The 27816-nt window shown below is 51.5% G+C and overlaps 1 protein-coding gene across 1 annotated transcript; it reads left to right on the top strand.

Annotated features, from left to right (window-relative positions):
• The first annotated feature begins 298 nt into the window (after nt 1-298).
• ABCG4 (ATP binding cassette subfamily G member 4) lies at nt 299-27816 on the top strand. The gene is made up of 15 exons (XM_053268984.1): nt 299-885; nt 4288-4526; nt 17728-17845; nt 18494-18626; nt 19417-19467; nt 19950-20095; nt 21096-21219; nt 21562-21676; nt 22951-23090; nt 23328-23426; nt 23812-23980; nt 24930-25030; nt 25529-25687; nt 25953-26071; nt 27228-27816. The coding sequence occupies exons 1-15, from the start codon at nt 524-526 to the stop codon at nt 27451-27453; spliced, it is 2301 nt and encodes a 766-aa protein (XP_053124959.1). The 5' UTR covers nt 299-523; the 3' UTR covers nt 27454-27816.

Here is a 27816-nt window from a genome sequence, read left to right as displayed (position 1 = left end):
GCAAGAGCGAAGGAGGGCTGTTCTTTGGCCTGGCCCTCCTCCAGCAGGACTAGAACCTTGCTGCTGTTTGCAGAGGAGTGGCGCCCCCAGGCCTCTGTGTCTCTCCAGCAATTAGACCGTGTGTCTGTGTGCGCGGGCGCGCGCTCCCCGTCACACACTTCCCCCGCCGCCCCGCTTCAGAGCATAATAAATCCACCGTCCCCTTTAAGGGAAGCTGTTCTGCGGCTGGGAAAGTATCACCCTGCCTGGAAAGCCCAGCCTCTCCCCCCCCGCCCCCCCCCCACCCGGCGCTTATGACATTCAGCAGAGAAGAGCTGAGCCTGCGGCGGGTGGGAGAAGAAGACCGATGGAGGCGGCGGCGGCGGCAGCAGCGCCCTCCAGCCAGGGCAGCAGCGGGGCTGCTCCGAGGGGGCTGCTCGGCTGAGAGCCAGCGGCGGGGAGGGGCCCCCCTCGGGCCCCCGTCCCAGAACGGCTGATCAGCTTAAGGGATGGAGGCGGACTGGCAGTGGCCGCCGCGCGCTGCATGAGCTGCAGCCAGCAGCCCTCCTCCTCCTCCTCCTCCTCCTCCTGCAGCAGCAGCCGCCGCTGCCGCCGGGGCTTGGCAGCCTGGCTGCTCCCATCCTGCATCCTTCGGCTACCCAAGCCAGAGAGCAGCAGCAGCAGCAGCAGCAGCATCCCGCCAGCATCCCGCGCCCTCCTTTGTCTCCAGCCGCCGCCGCCGCCGCTGCTACCGCGGGTGCCGCAAAGGACAGAAGCCTCGCCTCGCCTCGCGCACCCGCCCTCCCCATGCCTGCAGCTCGGGGGGCACCAGCAGCCGCCTCCAGACACTAGAGCCGGAGCCGGAGGCGGGGAGGGGGCCAGGCCCGCCCGCCCGCGGGCAGAGAGGTGAGCTTTTCAGGCGGCGTCTTGCAAGCGGCGGCAGCAGCACCCGAGCCCTCCTCCCCACCGCCGTCCCTGCTGCAGTCAAGCCAGGCCCCTCGGGGTGGGGCGGGTCTGCGCCGCTTGGCTTGGTGGGGGGGGGGGCAGAGGGCTCAGTGGGGCAGGGGGTGTGGGGGGGGATGAGCGGGCCGCCCTCTGGCTCGCGCACCCGGCAGCTCCCAAGGGATGGAAGCGGCGCAAGCCCAAGGTGACACGGAGGACCCGCCTGGCGCGGAGGCCGGGCTCCCCAGGGCAGCAAACTTCGAGCCCGTCTTGGGGCGGGGTTAGTGGTCCAAGCAGAAGATGTCGTTGGGCTGCGGCATCTCGGGAGGGGGAGGCGAGCTGGCCGACGGTGCAGCCCTGGGGAAGGGATTCCTCCTGCTTCTGCTGCAGCGAGGAAGTCTGGGGCGAGGCGGGGGGGGTGTCGATTGCCTCTCTGCTGGAGATGGGTCCCACCCCCGCCGCGCATTTCACGGGATGGGGAGCCGCCAAGGTGGGGGGCTCCTTCCAGGCAGCCCGGAGCCAGCAGCCTGGCCGCACAGAAGGGGCGGGAGGGAGGGTGCCCGCATCAGCCCGGGATGGCTTCAGCCTCCCGAAGTTCCTCTGGCTTGTCTTCAAGGAAGCCTTTGCCTTCCAAGCCATGTTTTGCTGTTTTCTTTTTGAAATGTACTTCTCAAAGACCAAAGCTGTGCAGCTCCAAACGTGCCTGGATAAGGAGGCTGCTGGGCATTCTGGATGCCACAGCTCTGGTTTTTCTTCAGGTGGAGGTTCAAGCGCTACAGTCTGATGTCTGCTTCAAGGACCCTGCCTTGGCAAGAGGTTATTTTTCCAGTCAATGCATAGAGGTTTGGGTCGTGTAAATAAATTGTTTAAACAGTTGAAAGATGCTGTAGACCAGGGGGTTCTCAGGCCCCCAGGTGGTGTTGGACTACAACTCCCATCATCCCCAGGCACGGCCCCTGGATAGGAGTTCTGGATGGACTAGGAGGAGACTTAAGTTCCGATCCTTACTCAGTCCTGAAACTGGCTGGCTGGCTTTTTTTCAGCCTCATCTACCTCACAGGGTTGTTTTGAGCATAAAAGTGGGTGGCACCCTATATGGTGCTTTGGGCTCCTTGAAGAAATAGTGGCATAGAAAGGAAGTAGTAATGACATTGTCCAAGGCGTCCAAATGTAAAACTGTTCCTCTATCTGGGGCATCATTGCAGGTTTCAGTGTGTGTTGGAGGGAAAGAGATTTCAGGGAAGAGAGAGCAAGTTCTTGAAGCCAAGGACCAAGATCCACTCTAGGAGATATTCTTGCCAATTAGCAATGCATTTGCAGCATCTGTTATCTAACCAGAGGGAAAGGTGCTCTTGAAATAGAATACCGTGTGATTTGAAACGGGAGAGATTTTGCTCCCTCGCTTTCCCTCTCCAGTGCCCCTTCTGTGCCCTCCCCTCTCTGGACTGTGGATGTTTGGAAATCTCCACTGGGATTTGGCGTGGGAAGGAGAGGGTCAGGACGGTGGGCAGCGCCTCTGATTCCTTCTGCCAGCTCATCAGAAGGCAGGAAGGCTGCTTGGATGGCTGAATGATGTCTGTGCACCATGCCCAGAAATGTAGGAGAACAGTGCAGGTGAGAGGACCAGTGTTCCTTCTAACAGGGATTTCCAGATGTGGTTGCCTACAACTCCCATAACCCCCAAGCAAAAGCCATTGCAGCTGGGGATTCTGGGAGTTGCAGTCAACAGCATCTGGGAATTCCTGTTAGAGGCAACACTGGGGAGAGAACCAGTGGGAAGGGCCTGGAGAAGGGCGGTGTCCTGCCTCTGAGCACACTCAGGACTGGAGACCCTCTGCCCTCTCTGCTTGCTCTCAGAGCTCCCTCTCCATCCCCAAACCTGCAGCAAAAGGAGGAGGAGGAGGAGGAGACCGCTGGTTCTGTGCAGTGACAGAAGCTGGGACCCCACACTATTAGTCTTTTGCCTTGATCGCCAGGCTTTCTCAAGATTGGGCCCCCAGATGTTGTGGGGCCACACCTCCATCGTTGCCTACCACAATGGCCTGTGGCTGACGAGGATTGGACTGGTGGTTCAACAACATCTGGGGACTCAAGGCTGGCAACCCCAGGCTTGAGACGCAAGGTGGGGGAGGGCTAGCTCTGGGGGGGGAAAAGGTCCGGGGAATTCCCTCCCAGGGACCCTCAAAAGCCCAGCACTCCTCAGCCTCCTTCCCCAACCATGCATCCCCTCCTCCCACATCTGGCTTGTGCACAGCCTTGCAGGGTGCGGATCTCGCCCTAGTGCCTCGCTGTGGGGCAGGAGAGCTATTCACTGCTCATATCTTTCCTAAGATATGATGAGACTCATTCTGACCGTTGGTGTCGGGCAGGCTGGCATTTGTGCCATGGCGGCAATAGATGGGAATTATCCAACAGTTTGCTTTGGGCTGCAGTTTTGATGTCTGCCGGGGTTGAGGCAGCAAGAAGCAAAGCAAGGAAGTGGGTTCGAGGGCTGGAAAGCCCTTGCTGGTTGCTGGGCATGTTCTGTCCCCACATTTCAAGCCCTAATGCAACTGCAAGGGAGCCAGGGGCCAGCCGTTAAACAGTATTGCGGTCCTTGGGCCATCCACACAATCAAATTGTGCCATGGAGTGCATCTGATCTGCTCAGGTGTTCTCACCGGGCCAGGAGGGCCTTTTGCATCACACCCAACATCTCTCAGGCTCTCTGGGGACATCCCGTTCTCATACCAGAGGCCAGGACATGAGCAGCAATGCCTGGCCTTTGCCTTGCTGTTGGCTTCTGCTCTGCCTTTTGCATGCTGTATTTGCTGTACTATAGCCGGTCCTCCCCCTAAGCCAGGGGTTAGGGACGTAGGAAGCTGCCTTATACGGAGCCAGATCCTTGGTCTCCACAGACTGGCAGCGGCTTCTCCAAGGTTGCAGGCAGGAGTCTCTCTCAGCCCTGTCTCGGAGAAGCTGCCAGGGAGGGGACTTGGAACCTTCTGCACGCCAGCCTGCAGGTGCTCTGCCTAGAGTGGCTCCATCCCCTAACGGGGATAGCTTGCAGGGCTCATGCATGTAGTCTCCCATTCAAATGCAAACCAGGGCAGGTCCTGCTTAGCAAAGGGGACAGCTCATGCTTGCTACCCCAAGATGGGTTGTCTTGCCAGTCGACAGTCCCGGGTCCTATCCCTGACATCTCTAGTTTGTGGCTCTCCCAGACTAGGGAGGAGCTGCCTCTGGAGGTGCAGGGAGAGGACAGGCTCTGCCTAAACATCCCACTTCTGGGCACGCTCTGGGGAACGGCGCATTGGATTAGGCAGCCCTCGGTCTGCTTCAGCAGAGCTCTCCTCATGCTTTCTCCATCCGTCCCCTTTGCCTGCAGTTCGGCGGCTATGGCCGAGAAAGGCCTCGACCCCACCTGCGTCTCCATCGCCCTGGAGGACTCCGTGTGCAACTCAGGCTCACAGGACGCCCCGCTCCTGACCACCCATCTGAAGAAGGTGGAGAACCACATCACGGACGCCCAGAGGTTCTCCCACTTGCCCAAGCGCTCGGCGGTGGACATCGAATTTGTTGACCTGTCGTACTCCGTCCGCGAGGGCTCCTGGTGGAGAAAGCGAGGTAGGAGCCCCCGGATTTGGCACTTTGCATCCAAGCCAAGTCTCTGGGGTATCCCGGAGAGGCCACATTATGCCTGTTCTTGGACAGTTGCACGGGCTTCTGATATGTTTCCGGGGAAAGTATAAAGTGCTGGTTATCCCCTTTAGAGCCCTGAATGGCTTAGGTCCGCGTTCCCAGAGGGAGCACCTTTCTCTACAAGATCCCCACCGCTCATTAAGACCATCAGGAGGGCGTCTATCTTTGGGTGCCTTCAGTCCATCGGTCTGGGATCAGGCCTTCTTGGTTGTCTCCCCTGGGTTGTGGAACACGCTCCCTGTGGATATCGGAAGATTGTCTTCATTGGAGGCCTTCAGGAGAGCCTTAAAGACACATCTTTTTAGCCTGACTTCCATGAGATCTAGTTTTAGTTTTAGTTTTAATCTAGTTTACATGTTTTTATTTTATTGTTTTATGACGTTTGATTTTAATGTAAACTGCCCTGAGCCACTTTGGGAGGGGCAGTAGATCAGTAGAATGAATGAATGATGGGTCTGAGGAGTGAGGCCCTCTGTCCCTTGCGTGGAGACTGACATTTTTGCACATGCCGGTGCCTTCATCTTTGCTTCCACGCTCCCTTATCCTGCATCATGTGCATGCACACACCCACGCACCCACTTGTGCAGCAGAAAGTGTTGTGTTGCTGCTGTCCCTTTAAAGCAAGAATATAGTGGGAAGAAACATGAAGAATTGTGACTAATGTATCAGCGGAGCTGCCTCTGAGTCACAGGGACAGCCAATTCTGCTTTATTAGTTGCTCAGGATATCTTGCTTCTTGCTAGTCTCTTTTTCCTCTTGAATGTGCTCCGACTTCAGCCTTTGCTAAGCAATACAGGAAATAGCTTCTGTGTTGATAGAGAGAAAACTAGGGAGAGAGACGGGTGTTGGTGAGGCAAGCACCCGCCAAAGCACGGTGTCCAATCTTTGAAGATCCCGAAGAAGGGAAATGTTTGAAGGTTTCGTAATAATTAGGAGCACGGTTCTGTGTAAAACCGAGGCATCTCCTGTCCAGTTTGCTTGCAAAGGTAATGAGAGAATTTAAAGGCTTTGCAGGATTGGTTTGATAGCTGGAATCAAAGGTCTTGCCAGCAGACCTTGGTAGATATCCGCTATCTAGCAGAATTGATTTGCTGAAGTGTTTCGCTTCCGAAGAGCTACACACGTGTTCAGAGCATATGGAGGAACTGAATGGCATTTTAAAGGGGTTTGTTTTCATCTAGCAAATCAAATTGGCTCAGCTTTTGAGCAATTCTCAGTCACTGACAATAGCACTGAGTAAAAAAATGATAATGAAGGCAATGTAGTTCATAGTTTCCAACAAGGCAATTAAGGCTGCTATCCTATTTATCAGAATAGGGCCATCCATGGACCTGGCACTACAAAGAGTGCCCTGCCCCAAGGGGCTTCCAATCTAGAAAACAGCCATATGGGAAAATAGGACAAGGAGGCAGAGATAAATATGGGAAGAATATGTGGTTGTTGCAGCTACATATACATGTATCATACACCCTTAGTTGGGAATAAATTTTACTGAGCAGTGGGTAGAACAAAAAGACAAAGAACCAGTCTATAAGCTGTCCTGGAGCTGAGCTTGCTGGTTCAATCCATAGCATTTTGCAACACAGCTCAGCCCCTTTGCAAACTAAAGGGGTGGGGCCTAAGCCTTCTTTTCTTGGATTTTCAAAGGCAGGCAGATATGAAAGTCACTTCCCTCATTCACCATTGCACTCATCAGCCCTTGATTCAGAAAACTTGTTTAGCTACTGCCCTGTCATATCTGCCAGAACACATACAAGGCAATCCCATGCATATTTACTCAGAAGCAAGAGAGACCCACTGAGTTCAATGGCACTCACTCCCTTGTAAGCATGCACAGGACTGCAGCCTTAGCTTGGGAGTTTTAGCATTTAACTTCAGACTCCTAAACATCTGGAAAACGAGAGGTGTTGAGTGTGATATTGCAGGAAGCAAAGCTCTTTCCTAACGTCTGTCCCAAGTGCCCGCCACTCACTGGTGTGATTGCTCTGCTCCACATTTATGCCACGTCCGCATGTCCCCCAGTCAAAGCCCACTGGCCTAGGCGAGATTGGTTCCTCTCCCCTCTCCCTGTGTGATTTCCATCAGACTTCTTGTGTGTGGAGTGTGTGACCACTGTGACTTATTCCCATTGGGCCTATGCGGCCCGGAGGGGTCTTCCTTGTCCAAGGAAAGCGGTCTTTTGTGTCCGCTGCTCTTCAAGGCCAAAACCAACTCCTCTTTGCTCCTCAGCCAGTCCGTGGTGGGCTGCCCTGGAGATGTCCACATTCTCAGTTCCAAAAATGTGGGTCCCTTATGTGGGGCCAAGGGGGAGCTTGGGCAGAACCAGGGAGGGAGCCTGAGGAATCCTTGTGCTGGAGGGTCAGGGGGGCAGAGCTAGAGTGGGACGAGGCTGCAGTGAAATCCCTGCTTGGCATGCAGAAGGCCCCAGGTTCGATTCCTGACATCTCTGGGTGGGGCTGGGGAAGACTCCTGCCGGAATCCCTGCTGCCAATCATGAGACCATGTTGAGCGAAATGGACCAAGGGTCTGACTCGGTGTTAAGCAGCTTCCTACATTCTAGGACGGAGTGGTGTGTGGTCGGAGCCTGCACATATGACGCTGCCCGACACTGAGATTATCCGTCCGTCTCGTCTAGAATGGTCAGGACTGGCAGCAGCCACTCCCCCAATATTTCCTGTTCTGGATACCCCATAACTGGGTTTGCCAGGAATTGAACCTAGAACTTCATAAATGTCCAGTTGACTTCCAGATCTGGAACGGAGCTCTCTGTGCTGAGGTCTCCCTTCCTCTGCCGGGTCTACCGAGACCCCTCAGATAACCAAGGCCTTGGATAAACGTAGCATCCGTTTCGTGCCTCAGCGCTGGGCATCTCTTGCGCTTGCTCTCTAGGGACTCTGATCCCGCGTAGGCGTTGCCACTGCTCTGTGCATATAAATTGGTGCTCCAGCAAGCCGGGGGAGGGTTGTGCAGCTGGTAGGTGGGGGCCTTCCTTAATTAGCTCTTCTTAGTGGGATGCCAGAGAGAGCAAGGGGGGAATGAAGCCACAAGGAAGATGTTCAGCAAGGGGTTGGTCGGGTAGCAAAGGATGCAGTTCCAGAGCTGAAATTCCAGTTCCCACTTTATTAATGTGTCTGTAACATGCCTCATCTGCAGTTCAAAGACAGCAGGTAGCAGCCTTTTCAGCATCACTCTGTTTGTTTTAAAAACAAAAACAAAAAAAAGTGAAAGATTAAAATAATAGAGCCAGTCCTGATGCTTACTTGGGCAGAGGTACTGATGGCGGTGTGTTTGTGTGTGTGTGTGGGGGTGGGCAGGCATGAATTCACTTAAAGCAGGGGTGAAGCTAGTGCTGTTTCCCCGTGTTCCATGGACACCCCATCCAAGACAGGCAGATCAAAGTTGTCCCCTGAGTTCCACATTATAAGTAGCTCTATCTTATTTGAATTCAGTCTGTTATCCCTCATCCAGCCCATTATCTTGCTTTTTACTTGCACACAGCCAATAATAAGTAGCTCTATCCCCCCACATAATAAGTAGCTCTATCTTATTTGGATTCAGTCTCAGTCTGTTATCCCTCATCCAGCCCATTACCTTGCTTTTTTTCTTGCATACAGCCAAAAATCAGGACTGTGCACAGCTCCCCAAAATGGGCAGGATGCTTGCCCAGCCCAGTTAATAATGATGTGAAGAAGCCTAATATTCAACTCCCATCATGACTGTGGATGATGGGAGCTGTAGTCCAACACTAGCTGGGGACCCATGTTGAGAACCCATGTGAGAGGTACTCTCCTCAACTCTCCCACCCCACCCCCCAAGAACAAACATTTCAGGGTCAGCACTTCCAGGATTAACAACAATATTATTACAATGGATCCCCTGCTGTTTTTGGCCATGTAATCAGGGCTGCCCAACGTGGGACCCATTGAGCCGAATGCAGATTCCCAGCCACGCATGGAAAACCTATTTTTGCTGCCTGCCCAGGACTACAAAAGGAGGGTGATTCTCCTGCACTGCCAGGCCACATGACATGGCCAGCAGGTTGTGTTTTAGCTTGGCGGGTCACCAGTTGCACAATCCTGCACAAAAAGGATTCTTCAGGGTGTTTATCCTATAGCTTCAGCTCTGTGGAAGCAGCAGGGAGAGGAGGAGGGTGCTGGTCATCAGCCACTGCAGAAACCCAAAGGAGTTTTGCTCTGCCTAAGCCAGTAAGATCCAGGTTAATCCGACTTGGGATTGACTTTGAGCTGGTGTCCTTGGAGTGCCTTCTTCCACCACCCTAGCCTGGGGATAAACACTGAACTCTCTGGCCCTCTGTGGTCCCTGCCCTCTTTGTAGCCCAGGGTCAAGATATCTGGGAGAGATCTGGTCTTGCTTCATCCCCTCCCCAAGGCTATGGGGCTGACTGGAGAGATTGGGGGAGGTTTTCAGAGAGGCTGCTGGTGTCAAGACGGAGCATGTCTGTGCTGGCTTCTGTGGCTGGTTGACCTCTTTGTCTGGTTTTGCACCAAGAGAAGGCCGCAGACAAGGACCGGGAGTTTGCCTCTTCAGGGTGGGGAGGAAGATGGAGAGGCCGGGAGTCCTGTTCGCCAGTTCCTTACAACGTAGTATTCTGAGCGAAAACAGTCTTTGGACCAGGGGTTCTGAAATGTGGGTCCCCAGCTGTTGGGCTACAGCTCCCATCATCCCCTGCCCTGCCACAATGGTCTTGGGCGTGGGATAGCCCAACAACATCGGAGACCCCGGTTCAAGAAGCCCTGGTATAAACCACTGGCTTCCATGCAGCCCTTTCACAAGCTGTTCTGTTGACCTCACATTCCTGCTGATGCCACCTGTCCTGGAATGCTGAGGTCACTCCTTGAACGTTCAGTCTGGAATGGTGAAGTCATTCCCCTTGGCTCTTAGCTGGAAAAAGCCATCAAGCTGTCTTGGTGTTTTGATTAATCCCCTCTCCTGTGGGGCGTGCATGAGAAGTAGGGGGAAAGGATGCACCGCCGGCGCCTGTGGCCACAACTATCCTGACCTCCAGAAGGGCTGCGGTAACTGGTCACATCCTGTGTTCACAAGAGCAGTCTTCAGGCAGGCGTTCTCCTGACCACCTCACTCACTGGGCTCTTCAAGTATCCGCATGGGTGATGCCCACTTAACAGCTATGGAATTCCCTCAAGAAACCCATGAATTGTGTTTTGGTGAAGGCATCAGGAATTCTCTTTCCCTTTAAAGATAGATAAAGGCAGGATGCCTCTGAGTCCCAGTTGCAGGGGAGTAACAGCAGGAGAGAGGGCAGGCCCTCAACTCTTGCCTGTGGCTTCCGGCAGCATCTGGTGGGCCACTGTGCGAAACAGGCTGCTGGTCTAGATGGGCCTCCTTGGGCCTGATCCAGCAGAGCTGTTCCTATGTTCTTATGTTCTAGATTGCCTCTGTTAGAGACCACCTTTAAATCTGTAGTTTGGATTTGCCCTTCGAGAAAATGAGCTAACTGAGCAAAGAGAGACCTTAAAGTGGTGATTCTCTTCTGTTTCGCGAGGGGAGAGCAACTGGCCCTGTCCATCCCCAGCACAGCATCCCTCCAGTGGCTCTTGTTAGTGTCTGCCTTGGGTTTCTTTTTAGATTGTGAGCCCTTTGGGGACAGGGAACCATCATTCATCCATTCATTCATTCATCCTATGCAAAGTGCTTTGCGAACTTTGGCTGAAAAGCAGTATATAAATATTTGCTGTAGTAGTAGAGTTGTATGTCCCGGAGAAGATGCCTCCTTGTTGTAATGCTATTATTTGTTTTGTGTATATGGCGCTTTACAAAGTACAAGAGGTCCCTGCCCCAAGGGCCTTGCAATCAAGAGAAATGACACAAGGGAGACAACTGGAGAAGGGGAGGGAATGGAGATGAAGGACAGACAACAAGGGAAGAACCTATGATTATTTCAGTAGCTTATGAATTCTTAAGTAAGGTAGGGTGTGGGGCTTAAGGGCTTCTGCCAACGTCTTTGCAGAAAAGGTAGAGGAGGAGAGAAAGAGAGAGATTCTGGGAAGCAGTTCCAGGCGAAATGGGCGGCAAGAGAGAAAGGGAGCACAGGGTCCCCAAAGCAGAGCTGCTCCAGGTTTTTCTTTGCAAATTACAGATGCAGCAGGAGGCAAAAAAAGACCAGTGAGGACCACCAAAAGGCCAGTCTGAAGATCCAGAAAGTGTGTGTGAGAGAGAGGGAGGGAGGGAGGATCTGACCTTTCCCCTCCTTTTGGCTTCCAGTCTGTTCTATACACTTCTTTCCTGGATGGCCACGGCTTTGAGCATCTGACCTGTTCCCCACAAGGACCAGTTGTGATTTTTGCAGGCCATTCAGACCTTGGACAGTGACACGCGAGCATGCGGCTTGCACTTGCAGCAGGAAGGCGTACGATGCCGTCTGAGAAAGCCGGGAGGGCAGAGCCCGCTGCAAAGGAGGCACACCAGTCTGCAGTAGTTTACCCAGCAAATGCAGCTTTGCTGGGAAATGGCAGAGAGCTGGCGGGCTGGGCTGGGCTGAGCTCTGCAGTCTTGGAGGCAGGTTAGCATGCCGGGTGCTCCTGCATCGGGGGATGAGGCGCCATTGGCAGCTCCCTGGCCCTGCCTCAAAAAAGCGCTGCAGAGGAGGATGTCCCCTCTGGCATGCCTGAGCTGAGCTGGATTTGCAGCTGCTGAGCTAGCGGCAGACGGGGTTACTGGCAGTCAATGAACGGGAGTCACCCGCGCGGCAGCTTTGAGCGAGCTGCAGTCCTGTCGGAGGGTTGAGCATCATCTCTCGCGCTGCTGGGCGGGTGCAGCGATGCCGCCTTCTGCAGAGCTGGGGGCTGCTGTGGCCGCTGGGGAACCAACCCCTCTGGCCTCGCAGGGTTTTGCTCTCTGCCTCCCACGGTCACCCACAGATTATGATCTACTGCGAAACTGGCCTGGCCCCCCCCACCCCGCAGACCGAAGCGGAAATATGCGCCTTTTGTGTCTTGCGCTGTGGTTTTCTGTGCTCTGGAGGTGTCTGGGCTTCATCTGACCTACGACTATGTCCCAGAATACATTTTCAGTGACCCGCTCAGTTCCAGAATGTTTTCAGCACCAGGACTCCTATAGGAGGAAGCACTGAACCAGAGTTCCTCTCTGAGCATGCTCTAAATGTCTCTCTCACTACTGAATCGTTACAGACAGCTGAGATTTGAATGATCCCGAGAAGAGGGGATGCTTTCGAAGCTGGATTGAGCCTCAGCAGCCTTCGGTTTAGAAAGTTGCTAGGAGTTATGTAGAGACGAGAGAACCTTGGAAGGAGAGGGAGGATTTTGTTCCATCTGCATTGTGGGGTCCTGGAAGCCTTGTGTGAAATGAAATGATGGAAAACTGCATTCTCACCTCTCTTTGACGCACACTTCTCCAAAATGGAAATTAACTTGGTTTCAGGCTTCCAGCAAATTTGGTCCGAACAAATGAACACACACACGCGCGCGCACGCACACACATTAACCTCAATTATTAGTTAGTTTGTTAACCTCAGTTCTTTGTTTGTTTTTAAAATATGCATTAGTAATCCCCCCCCCAAAAAAAAATCCCAGCCCATGAAATACAGTGTGGATGGATGTTTTGCAGCCGCTTTAGTGGACGCACTGTGCCAGGATCACTTTAGCAATCCAGATTAGAGAGACAGAGAAAGAGGTTTTAGAGCAGAGAGGATAGGATCTACAGAGAGAGATTAGATTAGGTGGATTAAAACCCGGTCATCCTCCTAACCTACTGGAAGGTTTGAGTGAACAGGTTGCAAGAGGCGAGCTGGGATGTTTGTGTCATATGCTCCCCTCTTTCCCTTAGAAGGAATATTTGGGAGCCTTGTCTTGCTGCTTCAGTGCTGGATTTAGGCACAAGCTAAAGGAGGACCTCACATTATGAGGGTCGCTAAACACAAAAAAGGACTTCAGCGACCCTCATAATATGAAGTCCTCCTTTAGCTTGTGCCTAAATCCAGCACTGAAGGTTGCTTTCTCCTGGCTAAGTTCAGGCTTTGGGGTCCAATCAGGTGCTGGAAAACCCGTTGGATGGGCGGGCAGGCAGGCGTGACATTTTGCCATATTTGGGGGTAGACAGAAAATGCTTGCAATTAGTCAGTTTCTCCCTCCTCTCAGTGTACCCCAGGCGCTTTCTTCTTTCTTTACCACGCTTGCGTTGGTTGGATCTTCTCTTCAATTAATGCCAGAGGTGGGGGAAACCTGTTTGCTGGGACTGGCCTGCTGCTTTGACTCTTCATCTTGTCTGTAGCTTGGGGTACATTCTTCAAGCGACAAAGCAAAAGGGCTGGGGCAAGCATTTCCAGATATTGGGATGGGTGGAAACCTGGCTGGCGCTGGACTGTGCAACTGCTGCATCTCACCTGTCCTGTATCTTGACACTTAGGTGATGTCTCTTGGCCCCTTTGGCTCAAGCAACGCAAAGCGTGGTAAAGAAAGAAGAAAGCGCCTGGGGTACACTGAGAGGAGGGAGAAACGGACTAATTACGAGCATTTTCTGTCTACCCCCAAATATGGCAAAATGTCACGCCTGCCTGCCCACCCATCCAACGGGTTTTCCAGCACCTGATTGGACCCCAAAGCCTGAATTTAGCCAGGGGAAGGCAACCTTCAGTGCTACCTCCTACCTGGACCCTTTACCTGGATGCCAGTCTCTTCCCCACCCTTCCTCGCCCACATGACACCTCCAGGGCCACCATTTTGCCCATTGCAAGGGATTGTGGGAATGCACGCTGCAGTGGCAAGGCAGCTGCAGGACCAAATGGTGCACTCCGGACCACAAGGTGCTCCGAGGAGCGAGTGGCAGAAAGGGGGCTTCCATAGGAAAGCACTCGGCTTGGCTCATGGCAGCATGTAGGAGGGAGAAAACAAGGGTTTCCTGATGGTCTTCTAGCTGAATTAGTTGGCAACTTCCACAGTAGGTACTTTCCCAAATGGCACTTAAGGTAGCCACAGACCTAGTCTGAAGAAAGTCAGGAGGCCGACCCAGGAAACCTTGGAGTGCAGGAAGCTGGCTCCAGAATGTGGATTGTCCCAAAAAAGTGAGTGAAGGGAGGAATTGCAGTTCTAGACTAGGCAGCTAGTGTGTAAGAAACTGTTACTTAGCCGGTGACAGAATTATTGACTTAGAATTGAGAGGTTTCTGTTTGGTCCCACAAAAAGTTAAGGGATAACATTTTGCTTGAGCCAACTTTACTAGGTAGAATATGAAACGGAATATGAATGGAGAATAAGAAAGCTTTCAAGTCATGCAGAACTCCATGTCAGGCAAGAATGCTTCAGGCCCACTGAAGAGTTCTGTGTAACCTGGAAAGCTTGCATGTCCTTTGGTCTAACAGAAGGCATCATTTTACCTGTCTTATGTCGCAAATTAGGATTGAGCTGATATGATGCATTAGGCCTGTCTAAAACCTGGCGTCCCCCCCCCCCCATCTCTGTGCTGCCACACATCTGCCTGTCCCTTCGCACCACAAATCATTGGTGATGGCTCCTCCAAAGAGACAACCGGCTGCTAGTCACATGCCATCAGACTTCTTTAGTGGCAAAAAATGCAAATGGGACACCTAAGTCCCCAGTCATTCTAAGTGTGATTAGCAGCTGGGAGCATGCTAAGCAGGTCACAGTCGGCTGTTGTTCAGCAGGGTTGCCAGGCCTCCGAATCTGCAGGGGGAGGAGCCTGGGAGATCATAGAATCCTAGAGCTGGCGGGGTCACTTTGAGGCCATCTAGTCCAGCCCCCCCTTGATGTGCAAGGAATTCAGAGCTAAGGCTAGAGGGGCAAAGCCCTAAGCAGGCAGCAACGTTGAACCTCCAGCAATTTTTGGAATACAGCTCCCATCATTCCCTGCCACAGTGACCAATAGCCAGGGATGAGGGGATTTGTAGTCCAGCATCTGCAGGAGGACAGAAGTTGTGCAGCCCTGTTCTAGATGCTGGCTAACTCTTCTGAACCAAGAGCAAAAAAACCTTTTACAGTGCTCTGATGCCCCCTTGTGGTGCTAGCCAAGGGTGGCCCGGCAAGCATCTTGATTTCCCCCCAACTAGTGCAAGATGATTAATTTACGCAGTGGTGGATTTATTTGTGTGTGCGTGCGGTGCACGCTGACCACTTAAGTTCCAGGAGGCACAGATTTGCCAGCTTTGACTGAAGCGATTCCTGGAACTATTTCCTCCAAAGTTTTATTCAGTGTTTTCCACAATTTCAAGCCATGAAAATCTCCTGGATTGCTTTTAAGGGTCACCTGGAGACAGATGCTGATGACTCCAGCTCACTCCTGGAAAGGCTGGCAACCCTAAGCGGACGCAGGGCTAGCCTAGAAGTGGACCTACCTTGTGTTGTCCTCTTATAAACTAGCCACGGTTAAAAAATAAATAAATCTGCCCCTCCACAGAGCTGAACACAGCAGGCTTTTCCGTGGCCTGGAGATGCTGCTTCTGTCTCTGTCCCCCACATGGAGCTAATGGCATTCCTGGATGAGGCAGGGAGGATTTACTTGGGATAAAAGGCAGGGGAGGAAAGGGTTAAACACCCTCTCCCCAAACAGTGAGCCTCTGATCTTCAGAGCAGTCCTCTGGGGCTGTTAACGAGCCAAACAGGAATCCCAGAACTCCCCTGATGCTCTTAGTTAGGCCTTTATTTATTCATTTGGGGTGGTTGTTTTTTTTAATTACCTCTGACGCTTCAAAAGACACAAGTCTAGGGTTGAGTCCTGATAACTGTTTTACGCACTCTCTTCGCTTCCTATAAACCCACTGCAACAAAACCCACGTTTCCTGGGTGTCTAGAGGCTACAGGACAATGGGCTCGTCTTCGGTGGGTTGGAGGTGCCCCACACTATGAGTCCGTGGGCTGTTCCCTCAGCACGAATCCGTCATCTGCATCCATCATGGAGCCCTGATGACTCATCTCTGTGGCTCTTGGCCCATGTGCCTCTGTCCACCCTCTGGTCCTGTGCCCCACCCAGCTCCTGCATCCCTCCCACCCCCCCGCTGGCAAGGTTGCCGGCAAGATCTCCTGTCTTCCTGCAAACCTCCCAGCCTCTGCCGTTTGGGGCAGGGAGGTGAGCGCTGACCTCGGCTCACTTCCCAGAACTCGGCAGCATCTTAAAATTGATTTAGCAATGCTGAGCTAGGTGGGCCAAAGGGCTGACTCAGTAAAAGGCGCCTTCGTCTATAGGGAGAAAGGCCGAAGCTGCATGACGGAGCACCTGACTTGCATGCACAAGATCCCCGGGTCCGTGTCTGGCATTTCCAAGTAGGGCTGGGGAAGTTTCCTGCCTGGAAGCCTGCTGGCGGTCAGAACCAGCAGTACTGAGCTAGATGGACCGAGGGTCTGACTCAGGCTAATGAAGCTTCAAATGTTCTGTGTTCAAACTGTGGAACAGCAACATGCGTGTGTGTGTGTGCGCACACACGCGCACACACACACACAGCAAGTTACCCGGGCTTTTCTGGTGAGTGGGCAATCTCTTCCCATGATTTAAAAAACTCTCTCTGCTTATAAGAGGGCACGATGCCTCTCAATACCAGTTGCAGGGCAGCAACAGCAGGAGAGAGGATGTGCCCTCACCTCTTGCCTGTGGGCTTCCCAGAGGCATCTGGTGGGCCATTGTGGGAAACAGGATGCTGGACTAGATGGGCTTCCTTGGGTTTGATCCAGCAGGGCTGTTCTTATGCTCATAAACATGTTCAAATGAAGCAGATTGCTCTGTCACTAGGTTCTGAACCTCTTATTCACGTCGCTTGAAACAAATCGGTCCGTACCGTATTTCTTGGGTGAGTGGCCATTTTGTGGCGTGGGCTCTCTGCGGTCTATTCAGTTCTTGCAGCATCTGGAAAAGGAGATACCTTTCCCCAGCTGATAAAATCCATTCCCTTCACCCACCCACCCCCAAGTTTTCCAGTTACTTTTTCACCCACTGCAGCAGTTTCTTGGTGTCTTTTAGGGTTTCAGGCAGGGCTGCACAACCGTGACTCTGCAGCTGTTCGACTGTAGTTCCCAGAATCCCTGACTGTCGGCCACTGACTGTGGCTGTTGGGAACTGCCTAAAAGCTAGTGGGCCAACCTAGTGCAGCTCTGGTTGTAAGAAAGCATTTTCTTCTGATCTGTTTTCTTGAAATTTAAGATGTTTTCTAGGCTAGTGTGTCATTTTCAACAAAAATGAGGAAGGCAGCTAAAAATGAGTAAGGGCCAGTGTGACCCGACATGTGTTTACTTAGAAGTAAGCTCCACTGTATTCAGTTGGGCTTACTCCCGAGGGACTTCCAATCTAGAAAAGATAGTGAGATAGTGAGGAAAGTGTGAGATAGTGAGGACAGCTGGAACCAGGACAGACAAGACGCTGGTATCCGCAAAACCAGTCTTTTCGCCAGCCTCTTCCTGAAGTCTTTCTCAATGCCGTCGGCACAGAATTTCACCACAGGGTCTGCTTTGCTCAGAAGTGGGATGGAGCAATCTCTCCACAGAGGCTGAGGAATGGTGGTGGTAGTTTTTTTAAACTGACAGTCACTAGTTCAGGAAGGGAGGCTGTGGGTTAAAGAAAAGGCATTCACTACCTGCAGTATAGACACACCTGAAAGCTCCGATTTCAAAACTCAGAGATGTCTGTCTTTCCCCACTGCCGGACCTGTTCTTTGGGCACCCCACCCCACCCCAAGCAGGTGCCAGGCCTGTGCCTGGTAGCTAGTAGCCATCAGCCGTCAAAAGTCTCCGATGCCAATTTAAAGAAGCATTTTCTAGTCATCGGAGCCCATTAAGGAGACTATTAACTAAAAAAAACCCAGGAAAAGATCTTCTTGTGCATTTAATATTGTGTTTTCCCAGGCAGTACTCTGAACCCTAAAGGTAGTACACATACAGGTAACACATGTAGGTTCTCCAACTTGGGACCCCGGATGTTGTTGGACTACAACTCCTGTCATTCACAGCCATGTGGCTATGGATGATGGGAGTTGTAGTCCAACAACAGTTGGGGATCAAAGACTGAGAACCCTTGCTCTAACCCATGTTGGCAGATGTGTCCTCCATCCAAACGGCCTTCTGGTGCTCTAAAATGTCTCAGACGGCCTTACAGCCCTCTCACCCTCGCTGCCTCTTCTCCTCTCTTCCAGGATACAAGACCCTCTTGAAATGCCTGTCTGGAAAGTTTTGCCGCCGCGAACTGATTGGGATAATGGGCCCCTCTGGGGCTGGAAAATCAACCCTCATGAACATCCTGGCTGGTTACCGGTGAGGCAACCTTCCCTTTCTCTTCAGCCACTTACAAACTGCAATCTTTGCGTCTTTACTATTAATCTGATATAATCCTGTGCAATCAATGCACACAGTGGATCAGCTCATACTCTGACCGGGGTGGGGTCGTAGCTCAGTGGCAGAGCATCTGCTTGGCGTGCAGAGGGTCCCAGGTTCCATCCCTGGCAGCATCTCCAGGTAGAGCTGAGAGAAAGTGCTGCCTGAAAGCTTGGAGAGCCACTTCCAGTCAGAGTAGACCACACTGAGCTAGATAGACCAGTGCTCTGACTCAGTAGGTGGCATCCTCCCATGAGGGAGGAGAGCTGGTCTTGTGATAGCAAGCATGAAATGTCCCCTTTGCTAAGCAGGGTCTGCCTTGGTTTGCATTTGGGTGAGTGACTACATGTGAGCGCTGTTTGCTATAGGATATTCCCTTTAGGGGATGGGGCCATACCTCAGCGGTAGAGCATCTGTTTCACATGCAGAAAGTCCCAGGTTCAATCCCAGGTAGGACTGGGAGAAACTCCTGCCTGAAACCCTGGAGAGCTGCTGCCAGTCAGTGCAGAGAGTGCTGGCCTAGATGGACCAAGGGACTGACTCAGTATCAGGCAGCTTCCTATGTTCAAAGTGCTCATTCACTTTCAGGGAGACGGGTATGAAGGGCCAAATCCTCGTGAACGGGCGGCAGAGGGAATTGCGCACCTTCCGGAAGATGTCTTGCTACATCATGCAGGACGATATGCTGTTGCCGCATCTCACTGTCCGGGAGGCCATGATGGTGAGCTCATCAGCAGGGTCATGATTCGAATCCCCGTAGATTGGGCCTGGCCAAGAAAACAGGATGCCAAAGTTCCGGAGAGCCACAAGGATCGGGACTGAAGGGAGTCACTAGTCCGATTCAGACATTATGCTGTACAAGGGTGCAGACGTCTGTACACTCGTTCATCTGTTTGTGTGAATGACTGTACCTGTGTCTGTGTTAATAGTGTGGATACAGGCCCTTCAAATGCATGGTGCAGATAGGAAGCGTACTGCTGTACCTCTGTTCAACATAACTTGTGAATGACTGTACCTGTGTACAGATCTGTACCTGTGTATACTGAACAGCAACAGATTTTTATCTACCGCTTTTCAACAAAAGTTTCCAAAGCGGTTTACATAGAGAAATAATAAATATAAATAAGATGGCTCCCTTTCCCCAAAGGGCTCACAATCTTGTACAAGTGTTGAACATGACATGTGAATGGGCCTACTGCCTACTTAGAAAGGCAAGGACTCCTCTATTGCCCTCCCATGAATTCTGCATTATTCTGAGATCTGAGCTACATGATCAGCAGAATCGCATGATACAGCTCTTGCCGGACTGTTCCACTTCAGACTGGAGGTGGACGCAATCAGTATTCCACTCAAATTATCTATACTTTCAACTGAATATCCTAGCAAAATAACTCCTGGGTCCAAGTCTAATTGATCTGTTTTCTGAATTAAATTAAATTCGGTTAGAATAATTTCACAACTCCACAATACATGCTGTGTTAACTTTTGGCACTTTTCTGTTTCCCACCCAGGTATCTGCAAACCTGAAACTGAATGAGAAACAGGAAGTGAAGAAGGAACTGGTGAGCTTACATAACTACCAGGACATTTTAACATCCAAGAGTGAGAGCTTGAAGCTCTGTACCCATACCTTGCCTCCATCTTTTGGCCAAAGCTGTGTGTAAAGCCAAGAAAACTAGGCTTGATATTTTAATATTTACTTTCCACCACCCCAGGACTCATTCCTAAATGTTATATTTAAAAGGGCCAAAAGACACTTCTGTTTTGAATATAGAGCCCAAAGAAGAGAGCATAGCTGGAAAAGACTCTGTATTGAATGTTTCAAGTTGTTTGTCTCTCAAGGCTATTGGTAATTAAGATAAGCTTTGGGAGAGCTCAGCTGCTTTGCTATTTTATTAAGGTAAGCTTTGCTGGAGGTCACTTGCAGCTGACCTATTATAGGGCATTGTAAACTACTATAGCCCTTGCATACTATAGTAGTGACCTACTATAGGGCAATGTGTGCCTCAGGACTCTCTTTTCCTTTTATTTCTGTTGAATCCAGGTGAATGAGATCTTGACAGCACTGAGTCTTCTGGAATGTTCCTACACACGCACCATATCCCTGTCTGGGGGGCAACGCAAGCGCCTTGCCATTGCCCTAGAGCTGGTCAACAATCCCCCAGTCATGTTCTTTGATGAACCCACCAGGTAGGAAGCAGGATTTGCCGACCTCAATAAGAACGGCCAAGAAAAGAGCAACCAAAGCAACTGTAGGGTTGGAGTCTTTTCCCTGTAGGGAGAGGCTAAAGCATGAAGCTTTTTAATTTACAAAAGAAAATAAATGGCGACTAAGAGGGGATGTGATGATAGAGGTTTCTCAAATGATACCTGGTGTGGAGAAAGGGGATAGAAAGACATTTTTCTCCCTTTTTCCTCACGGCTGAACTTGGAATCATCCAGTCGATGATGGAGTGGCCAGATCAGTCTCCCTCCCGCATAAGGGATATTTCTTGGTGGGTCCCGGAAGATCAGTGGGCTATATCCAGGGATAGCAAGCTAAAGGGAGACCCAAAAGAGAGATGCTGTTCGTGAGCAGCCAGTGTTAGCATGGAGAATTAGGCAAGGAAGGAAGACAGGATGAGAGAAAGCAGGCAAGCTGGAAGAAACGAAGAGAGAATAACCCCAGAGAATTTCCAGAAGCAAGAGTCACGACGACTGGATGCCGCCCCCTTCTGCTTTGCCAGAAAATGATGTCAGGATGCAGCAGGGTTCAGGACAGGCTGCAGTGCAGGGGTCCGAAGGGCCAGAGGCAGATATGAGGTCAAAGGGAGGGAAGCAGTCAGGTTCCTGCAAGGCAGTTTATGTGGCTGCTCAGAGTAAGGAATCAGCCTGATGCAACAGTTATATAGGACCAGCCAGTCCCCTGTTGATCACCTAACTCTGGTTGGGCCTGGTGAGCTGCAGTACCCTCTCGGGCCATTCTCTGGGTGGCACTGCAGTGCAGCACAGAATAGCTCCTTTTGCCCCAGCGCTGCCTCCATGGCACAGGGAGTGAGGAAACTACAGAGAGCAACTAGGTGCAATGAACAGCAAGAAAAAGCAAGAGTTGCTGAGAAAGGGGGCTGTGCTGTGCACTGCGCTCCCCTCCCCCTTTCCGCCTCTGACCCAGCGCTTTCCCCTCTTCCCCCCCCCCCCGCCCCCTCTGCAGTGGGCTGGACAGTGCCTCCTGCTTCCAGGTGGTCTCCTTGCTGAAGTCGCTCGCCCAGGGCGGGCGCACCATCATCTGCACCATCCACCAGCCCAGCGCGAAGCTCTTCGAAAAGTTCGATAAGGTGAGCATTTCTACTACAACTACAACAAATACTTATATACTGCTTTTCAACAACAAAAAATTCCAAAGCGGTTTACATAGAATACATAAATAAGATGGATCCCTTTCCCCGAAGGGCTCACAATCTCAAAAAAAACACAACCCCATAAGATCAACACCAACAACAGTCTCTCTCACACACACACCCTGCCCCTTTGAGAGGCAGCAAGCTGCCAGAAGGATCCTGAGGTCAGTTTTTCTTCTGAAAGCTGCTTTGGTCCATCTGGTGGGGTGCCTGGAGATCAGTGCCGCACGGGACCAGCTGTCCTTGCCTTCACGTATGCTTTTCTTTCCTTCCTCCCAGCTGTATATCCTCAGCCAGGGGCAGTGCATCTTCAAGGGCGCCGTGGCCAACCTCATCCCCTACCTAAAAGGCCTGGGCCTTCATTGCCCCACCTACCACAACCCGGCTGATTTCAGTAAGTACCAATGGCCACTACTTTAAGCAGCTTTAAATAAAGTTCATTGGAGTGTAGACCTGATAATGCCAGCTTGATCAAACCTCCATGTTCGGAGGCAGTGTACCACTAAATACCAGTTGCTGGAAAGGGCAATCCTAGGGACGGCTTTTGCTTTCATAGAGATGGTAAGGGTCTCCTTACCTGTCCCTGCTTGCCTCTGCTCTATGTCCCCTGCTTTGACTCCTCAGGTGCTTCCTGAGATGAGTCAGTCCTCTTCCTTTCCTCCTAGAGAGAAGATGGAAACCCCTCTCTCTCCCCCGCTACCTATTTGTTATGTAGCTGATAGATAGGATTAGGTCTTTCCTATCTCAAATGTACTTCACTAATAAACCTGTTTAGTTTAGACTCTACACAGCGATCTCCATGCGTGTTACTTAAATAGCTGCAACCACTAAACTCTGCACTCTGTAACTGGAATGGGCGCTTCCTTGGTGCTTTGCTAAATAATCACAAACCCCAACACCTGGGACCTTCTGCATGCAAAGCAGATGCTTCACCACTGAGCTATGGCTCCATCCCTAAGCTCCAAGAAAGGCACTCTGCTTTCAGCCCCAGGCTCTGTAATATGGGGACAATATTACTGGCGGTTTGGACCATGGTGTTCCTGTGACACTCTATGGATGTGGAAGCTGGACTTTGAAGAATCAAGACAGAAAAAGTATTGAGACTTTAGTACTTTGGTGGTGGAGAAGGCTTTTGAGGAGACCATGGACAGCCCAGAGAACAAACCAATGGATCAGAGAACAAATCCATCCAGAATTTTCACTCAAGGCACAAATGAGCAGCCTCAAACTATCATGCTTCAGACACATTATGCGAAGACCCAGCTCCCTTGAGAAGTCTTGGGGGAAAGTTGAAGGAAAGAGAAGAAGAGGACGATCAGCAGCAAGGTGGACGGACTCAATCACAACAGCAGTGAATGCACCCTTGAGAGACCTTAAAGGCCAAGCTGAAGACAGACCATCCTGGAGAGAATCTCTCTATGTGGCCGCTAAGAGTTGACACCGACTTGATGGCACTTAATCAATCAATCAGTTTCTGATCTCCTTTACAGGACAGTTGTGAGGACTGATGAGATAATGTGTATGAAGTGCTGCAAAATGCGACATGTTTTTATTGGCTTAAATAGTGGGCATAGCTGCCCGTGGATGTCTTGGGCAGGACTGGGGGCAGGTTTGGGAACTGCTGGGAACCACACCCACCCACCTCTGGTGTTTTCTGCTCCCTTGCAGTTATTGAAGTGGCCTCAGGTGAGTACGGAGACCTCAACCCACTGCTGTTCCAAGCTGTCCAGAACGGGTTGTGCACCATGGCGGAAAAGAAGAACAGTCCAAGCAAAGCAGATTCTTCCTGCCCTGGACACTGCGTGGCGGTAAGTGAGGGAGGCGGTGGTGATACCAGCAGCTGGTTTTAAAGGGGGTCCTAAGCAGCATCCAGGTAGCCACAGGTGCTTCTGCTCAGCACGGGCAATCTGCACGGCCATCAAGGCTGCAGCTGATGGGGCTTATAGCAAAGTGGCACTCTTTTCCAAGGGGGGGAAAGCAAATCTCACACAGCCAGGATCCTTCTGGTTCCCTGAACTGACTCTCTTCTTTTCGTCCCGTGTCAGGATCTGGACCACATCGAGAGCCACACCTTTGCAACCAGCACCATGACCCAGTTCTGCATCCTCTTCAAGAGGACCTTCACGTCCATTTTGAGAGACACGGTGAGAGTTGGAGAGCGGCAGAGAAGGAAGGAGGGTAATCTTTAGTTGTGAGAATCGAAAAGGTGTTGGGACATGGGGCAGAGAGACGGCGTGGCTAAAAAGAGGCATGGGATTTCATGCCTGCATGGGCATACTGCCCAGATTATTTGAGGACAGGTCCTGTCGAGAGGCTGTCACTCTGCACATGCCCAGAAACACTTCTTTACTACTTCAGTTAGGGGCTAGATGTCCTACCTCTGCTATAGACTTAATGTGTGGCCTTGGTCACGTCACTCTATCTCAAGTTCAGTCAGCCATCTGTAAAATGGGGGAAATAACAGCAAGCACTGTTTTGTGATGTATGTAAGGCCGTGATAGCAAATAGGCCCTGTCTCACCTTGCACAGGTGCTAACCCACCTGCGGTTCATGTCCCACATCTGCATCGGGGTCTTGATCGGGCTGCTCTACCTGCACATCGGCAACGACGCCGCCAAAGTCTTCAACAACACCGGCTTCCTCTTCTTCTCCATGCTCTTCCTCATGTTTGCTGCACTGATGCCCACAGTCCTCACTTGTGAGTGTGCGCTGCCCTTCGCTGCCTGTCACAGAGGAAAATGTAGGGCTCGTGGGGCTGAGCTGGAGGCTTTTTTGAGACCCGTCGGCATCAGCAATGATGCAGCAGCGTTGGAGGGGGTGCGTGCAGAGCAAGCACATCTTCTGCGGGAGCAGCCCCAGAGATTGCCACACCTGCAACGCTCTTAGCCCTGGGCTTCGGGGCCGAAGTCCAGGGCCTCCACACCCCCTGGGGTCTTCCCAATCTTCTTTCGTCTGTCCTGGGTGGTGTCGCCACCACTGACCCGCACTGCGCTGAGCAGCCACATGTGATTATGACCTGTGCAAGCTGCTTTAGAGACCGGGGGCGGGTTGGGGAAAGGAATATGTGGGATGGGAATATGTTTAAGTTGCCTGTTGAAATGTTTCTGCTAATGCAGATTTGCATAAATAGACCGGTTTTATATGCTTACATTCTTGTGAGTTCAGTTGCTGATTATGCCCTCAAGAACCCACGTGTTAGAAATACTGTGTGGGGGGTGTGTGTGTGTGTGTGGGGGGGTGATGCTTAACTTGCAGCGGGGGCACAAATTACCTAGGTGCACCTCCGCCTCGCTTCACCCCTCTGGGGGGCGGGCAGCCCCCTTTCCAAAGCGGACCCCTGCAAGTCTTGAAAGTGGCCCAGGGAGTGGGGGAGAGGGAAGAGTTGCCTTGAAGCCTCCCCTTTTCTCCTTGTGCTTCTTGCAAGCTTTGCGAGGCCTGTGAGGAGATGGGCTCCTTGCAAAGCTTGCCAGGGCCATCTTGCCGCCCTGCTGGTGCTCCCATGATTTGCCGCCTGAGGCCACCGCCTGCCCTCGCCTCATGGAAGAGCCGCCCCCGGTCCTCTGCCACGGAGCCTGTGACTGTTCTCCTCCGCTGTTTTGCTGCTGTGTGGTCTTCAGCGCATCAGTTCTCTCTCGCTGTCTTTGCAGTCCCTCTGGAGATGTCTGTGTTTCTGAGAGAGCATCTGAACTACTGGTACAGCCTGAAGGCCTACTATCTGGCCAAAACCATGGCAGATGTTCCTTTCCAGGTGAGAGCTTAGCTGGGTCAGACTTACAGAATAAGTCCGTGCACTGTATTTGTGTATTATTTATTTAACTGTACATCTAGATCCTGCTCTTCTTAATCCTCACAACAACCCTGTGAGGTTGGTTAGTCTTAGAGATGAGCAAGAGTCCCCCAGTGAGCTTCATAGCCAAGCCAGGATTTGAACCTGGGTGCCTCCAGTACTAGTCCAACACTCTAACCACTGCACCATGCTGGCTCTCTTTATCTTCTCCTCCCTTCACCTCACCCCATCCTCTGGCCCAGGGTTACCACAAATTTAACCAGCGCAGCCTATGTGCTTTTAACATTTGCATGGCAGACAGTTGTTCAACAGGAGCAGCTTCCTTCCAACCGCAGGGCAGTAGTGTGTTTATGTCCCCACACCCTGGGAGATTTTCCTCCCCCTAACTCCATTCTTGTCTAGGGAATAGGGCTCATGCTCAGAAAGCCATGCTCACCTGTCCCCCACTGCGTCTTGCAGGTGATCTGCCCCATCACTTACTGCAGCATCGTGTACTGGATGACGGGCCAGCCGCCTGAAGCCACGCGCTTCCTGCTCTTTTCTGCACTGGCCACTTCCACCGCCTTGGTGGCCCAGTCCTTGGGGCTTGTCATCGGAGCAGCCTCCACCTCCTTACAGGTGAGGCCAGGAAAGTGGCTGCAGGGCTACTGGGGCTGTGTTGGTGTCTGCCCAGGGAAGTCGTCCCATCGGGATAGAAGGACCGCATGGCTGGATCCTGTCAAAATCCATCTAGCATTCTGTTTCCTGCAAGTGGGGCGTGAAGACAAAAGCCCACCCCAGTAGCTTGTCCCCAGGGCCTTGCATTCAGAGGTATACTGCCTTTCCACATGGAGGTTCCATTTGGCAGCAGCCAAGAATAACAGCATCTCTCTCTGTCTTTTAGGTGGCCACGTTTGTGGGCCCAGTCACAGCCATACCCGTCCTCCTCTTCTCGGGCTTCTTCGTCAGTTTCAAAACCATCCCTACCTACCTACAATGGAGTTCCTACGTGTCTTATGTCAGGTGGGGCTCCTCACTGACACCCGGTGTGCTTTTGGTTGACAATTAATGTTGTTGTTTTTAAAACTAGTAAATTCTAAAAGTGTAAATAGACATCCCTACTGGAAATGTCACCACCCTCCCCTGGTTGAGTCAACTTTGCAAAGAATCAACACATAGCCCAAAATTATTTCCCTTCTGTGCCGTGGGTCTTCTCTGAGCTGGAGTTTTTATCTTAAAAGACTGTCTTTTGAGAAGGACAAAACCCTCAGGTTCTTGGTACTGGCATTTGCTAATACACATGCCAGACCCCATAGTCCAAAATCTTGGGTTACTTAGAGCTGGAGTTTAGAGTTGTGTAATAAGGGACTCTTTTTTGTGTGGCGTGTGGACTTTTGGTGCTGGTGTTCTGTTAAAGCACACACTGGCTCTTTCAGACCCCACAGTCCAAAATCTTGGCTTGAGCTGGAGGGCTATATTGGAAAATAAAACTAATGACCTGAAATTATGACTGTTGAATGAAAGCATGTCCCATTTATCAGCCCTTTCTAGTAATCTGGACTCCTTGAACTAAATGTGTGCCAAATTTAAACTTTGCTGATGATGTAGAAGGATCTTCACCTTTTATGGCTATGCTGTGTCTCCCATTTTGAGAGAGAAAGGTGTACAGATATGCCATTCTTGGATTTTTCTCAAGATCAGAATGTCTTGGACTATGGGTGCACCAAATTTCAGCTTTGAGTCATATAGGTGGACCCTAATGATTCAAGTACCCCGGTGGGTGAATATCAGTCAAGTCAGAGCCAAATATCTTTATATTTTTCATCTGTAGACCCGGGTTCTTAATCTTGGGTCTCCAGATGTTGCTGTACTACTATTCCCATCATTCCCAGCCCAATTACCTTTGTGCATTGGAGCTGGGGGTGATGGGAGTTGTAGTCTGGCAACATCTGGAGGCCCATGTTTGAAAATTCCAGCTGTAGACTATATACCAGTGAATCCAAATGTGGGGTCCTCCAGATGTTGCTGAACTAAAACTCCCATCACCCTCGGCCATAATCAATGTAGCTGGGGATGATGGGAGTTGTAGTTCAGCAACATCTGGAGGACCCCAGGTTAGCAACCACTGCTATGTACAGCCCCAGTGATAATCAATGTGTTATTTTACGTCCTGGTCCAGGTACGGCTTTGAAGGTGTCATTCTTACCATCTACGCCTTGGAACGTGGCGAACTGGAGTGCAAGACAGAATCCTGCCCCTTCAAGGATCCCATCAGAATCCTTCAAGAACTGGACGTGGAGGAAGCCAAGCTCTACCTTGACTTTATTGTCCTAGGAATCTTTTTTATCATCCTCCGGCTTCTGGCCTACCTCATCCTCAAATACAAGGTGAAGTCTGAAAGATAAAGGGAGCCGCAGGTGTGGCCCCGAGGCCCTTTGGAGGACCCATCGGCTGCTCCATGGCCATTTTCCAAAGGGACCTGAACTCTGTCGGTCACAGACTGAAGAAGGAAGGGATGGTGTCGCTGGTGACTCACACTGGCTCAGTCGAGAGGGGTTGATGAGACATCTCGGAACTGTTTTAACCTTTCCAAGTATTCTCGTCATTGCAATTTTTTTAAAAATAATTCTGGAATGTGTCAAACTCTTCCCGGAGCAATACCAATCAGAACTTATCCTTGTTTGTCTGCCCCCTTCCAAACCAGAATCCTTGGGACACTGTCTTCCAAGCTGATACAGAGGGAGGCTATCTGGTTTCTGCTCCATGGG

Source organism: Hemicordylus capensis, chromosome 8 (genome assembly GCF_027244095.1).
Source record: "Hemicordylus capensis ecotype Gifberg chromosome 8, rHemCap1.1.pri, whole genome shotgun sequence".
In the NCBI taxonomy this organism is placed as follows: Eukaryota; Metazoa; Chordata; class Lepidosauria; order Squamata; family Cordylidae; genus Hemicordylus; species Hemicordylus capensis.
Note: the sequence above shows the minus strand (reverse complement) of the source record. Positions and strands in the feature narration are given on the sequence as shown.

Excerpts from the sequence above, each read along its gene's own strand:
- ABCG4 (XM_053268984.1), top strand. The coding sequence starts at position 524 with ATGAGCTGCAGCCAGCAGCCCTCCTCCTCCTCCTCCTCCTCCTCCTGC. Across the intron at positions 18,627-19,416 it reads CTGTCCGGGAGGCCATGATG|GTATCTGCAAACCTGAAACT; the intron begins GTGAGCTCATCA and ends TTTCCCACCCAG. Across the intron at positions 21,677-22,950 it reads CCACAACCCGGCTGATTTCA|TTATTGAAGTGGCCTCAGGT; the intron begins GTAAGTACCAAT and ends GCTCCCTTGCAG.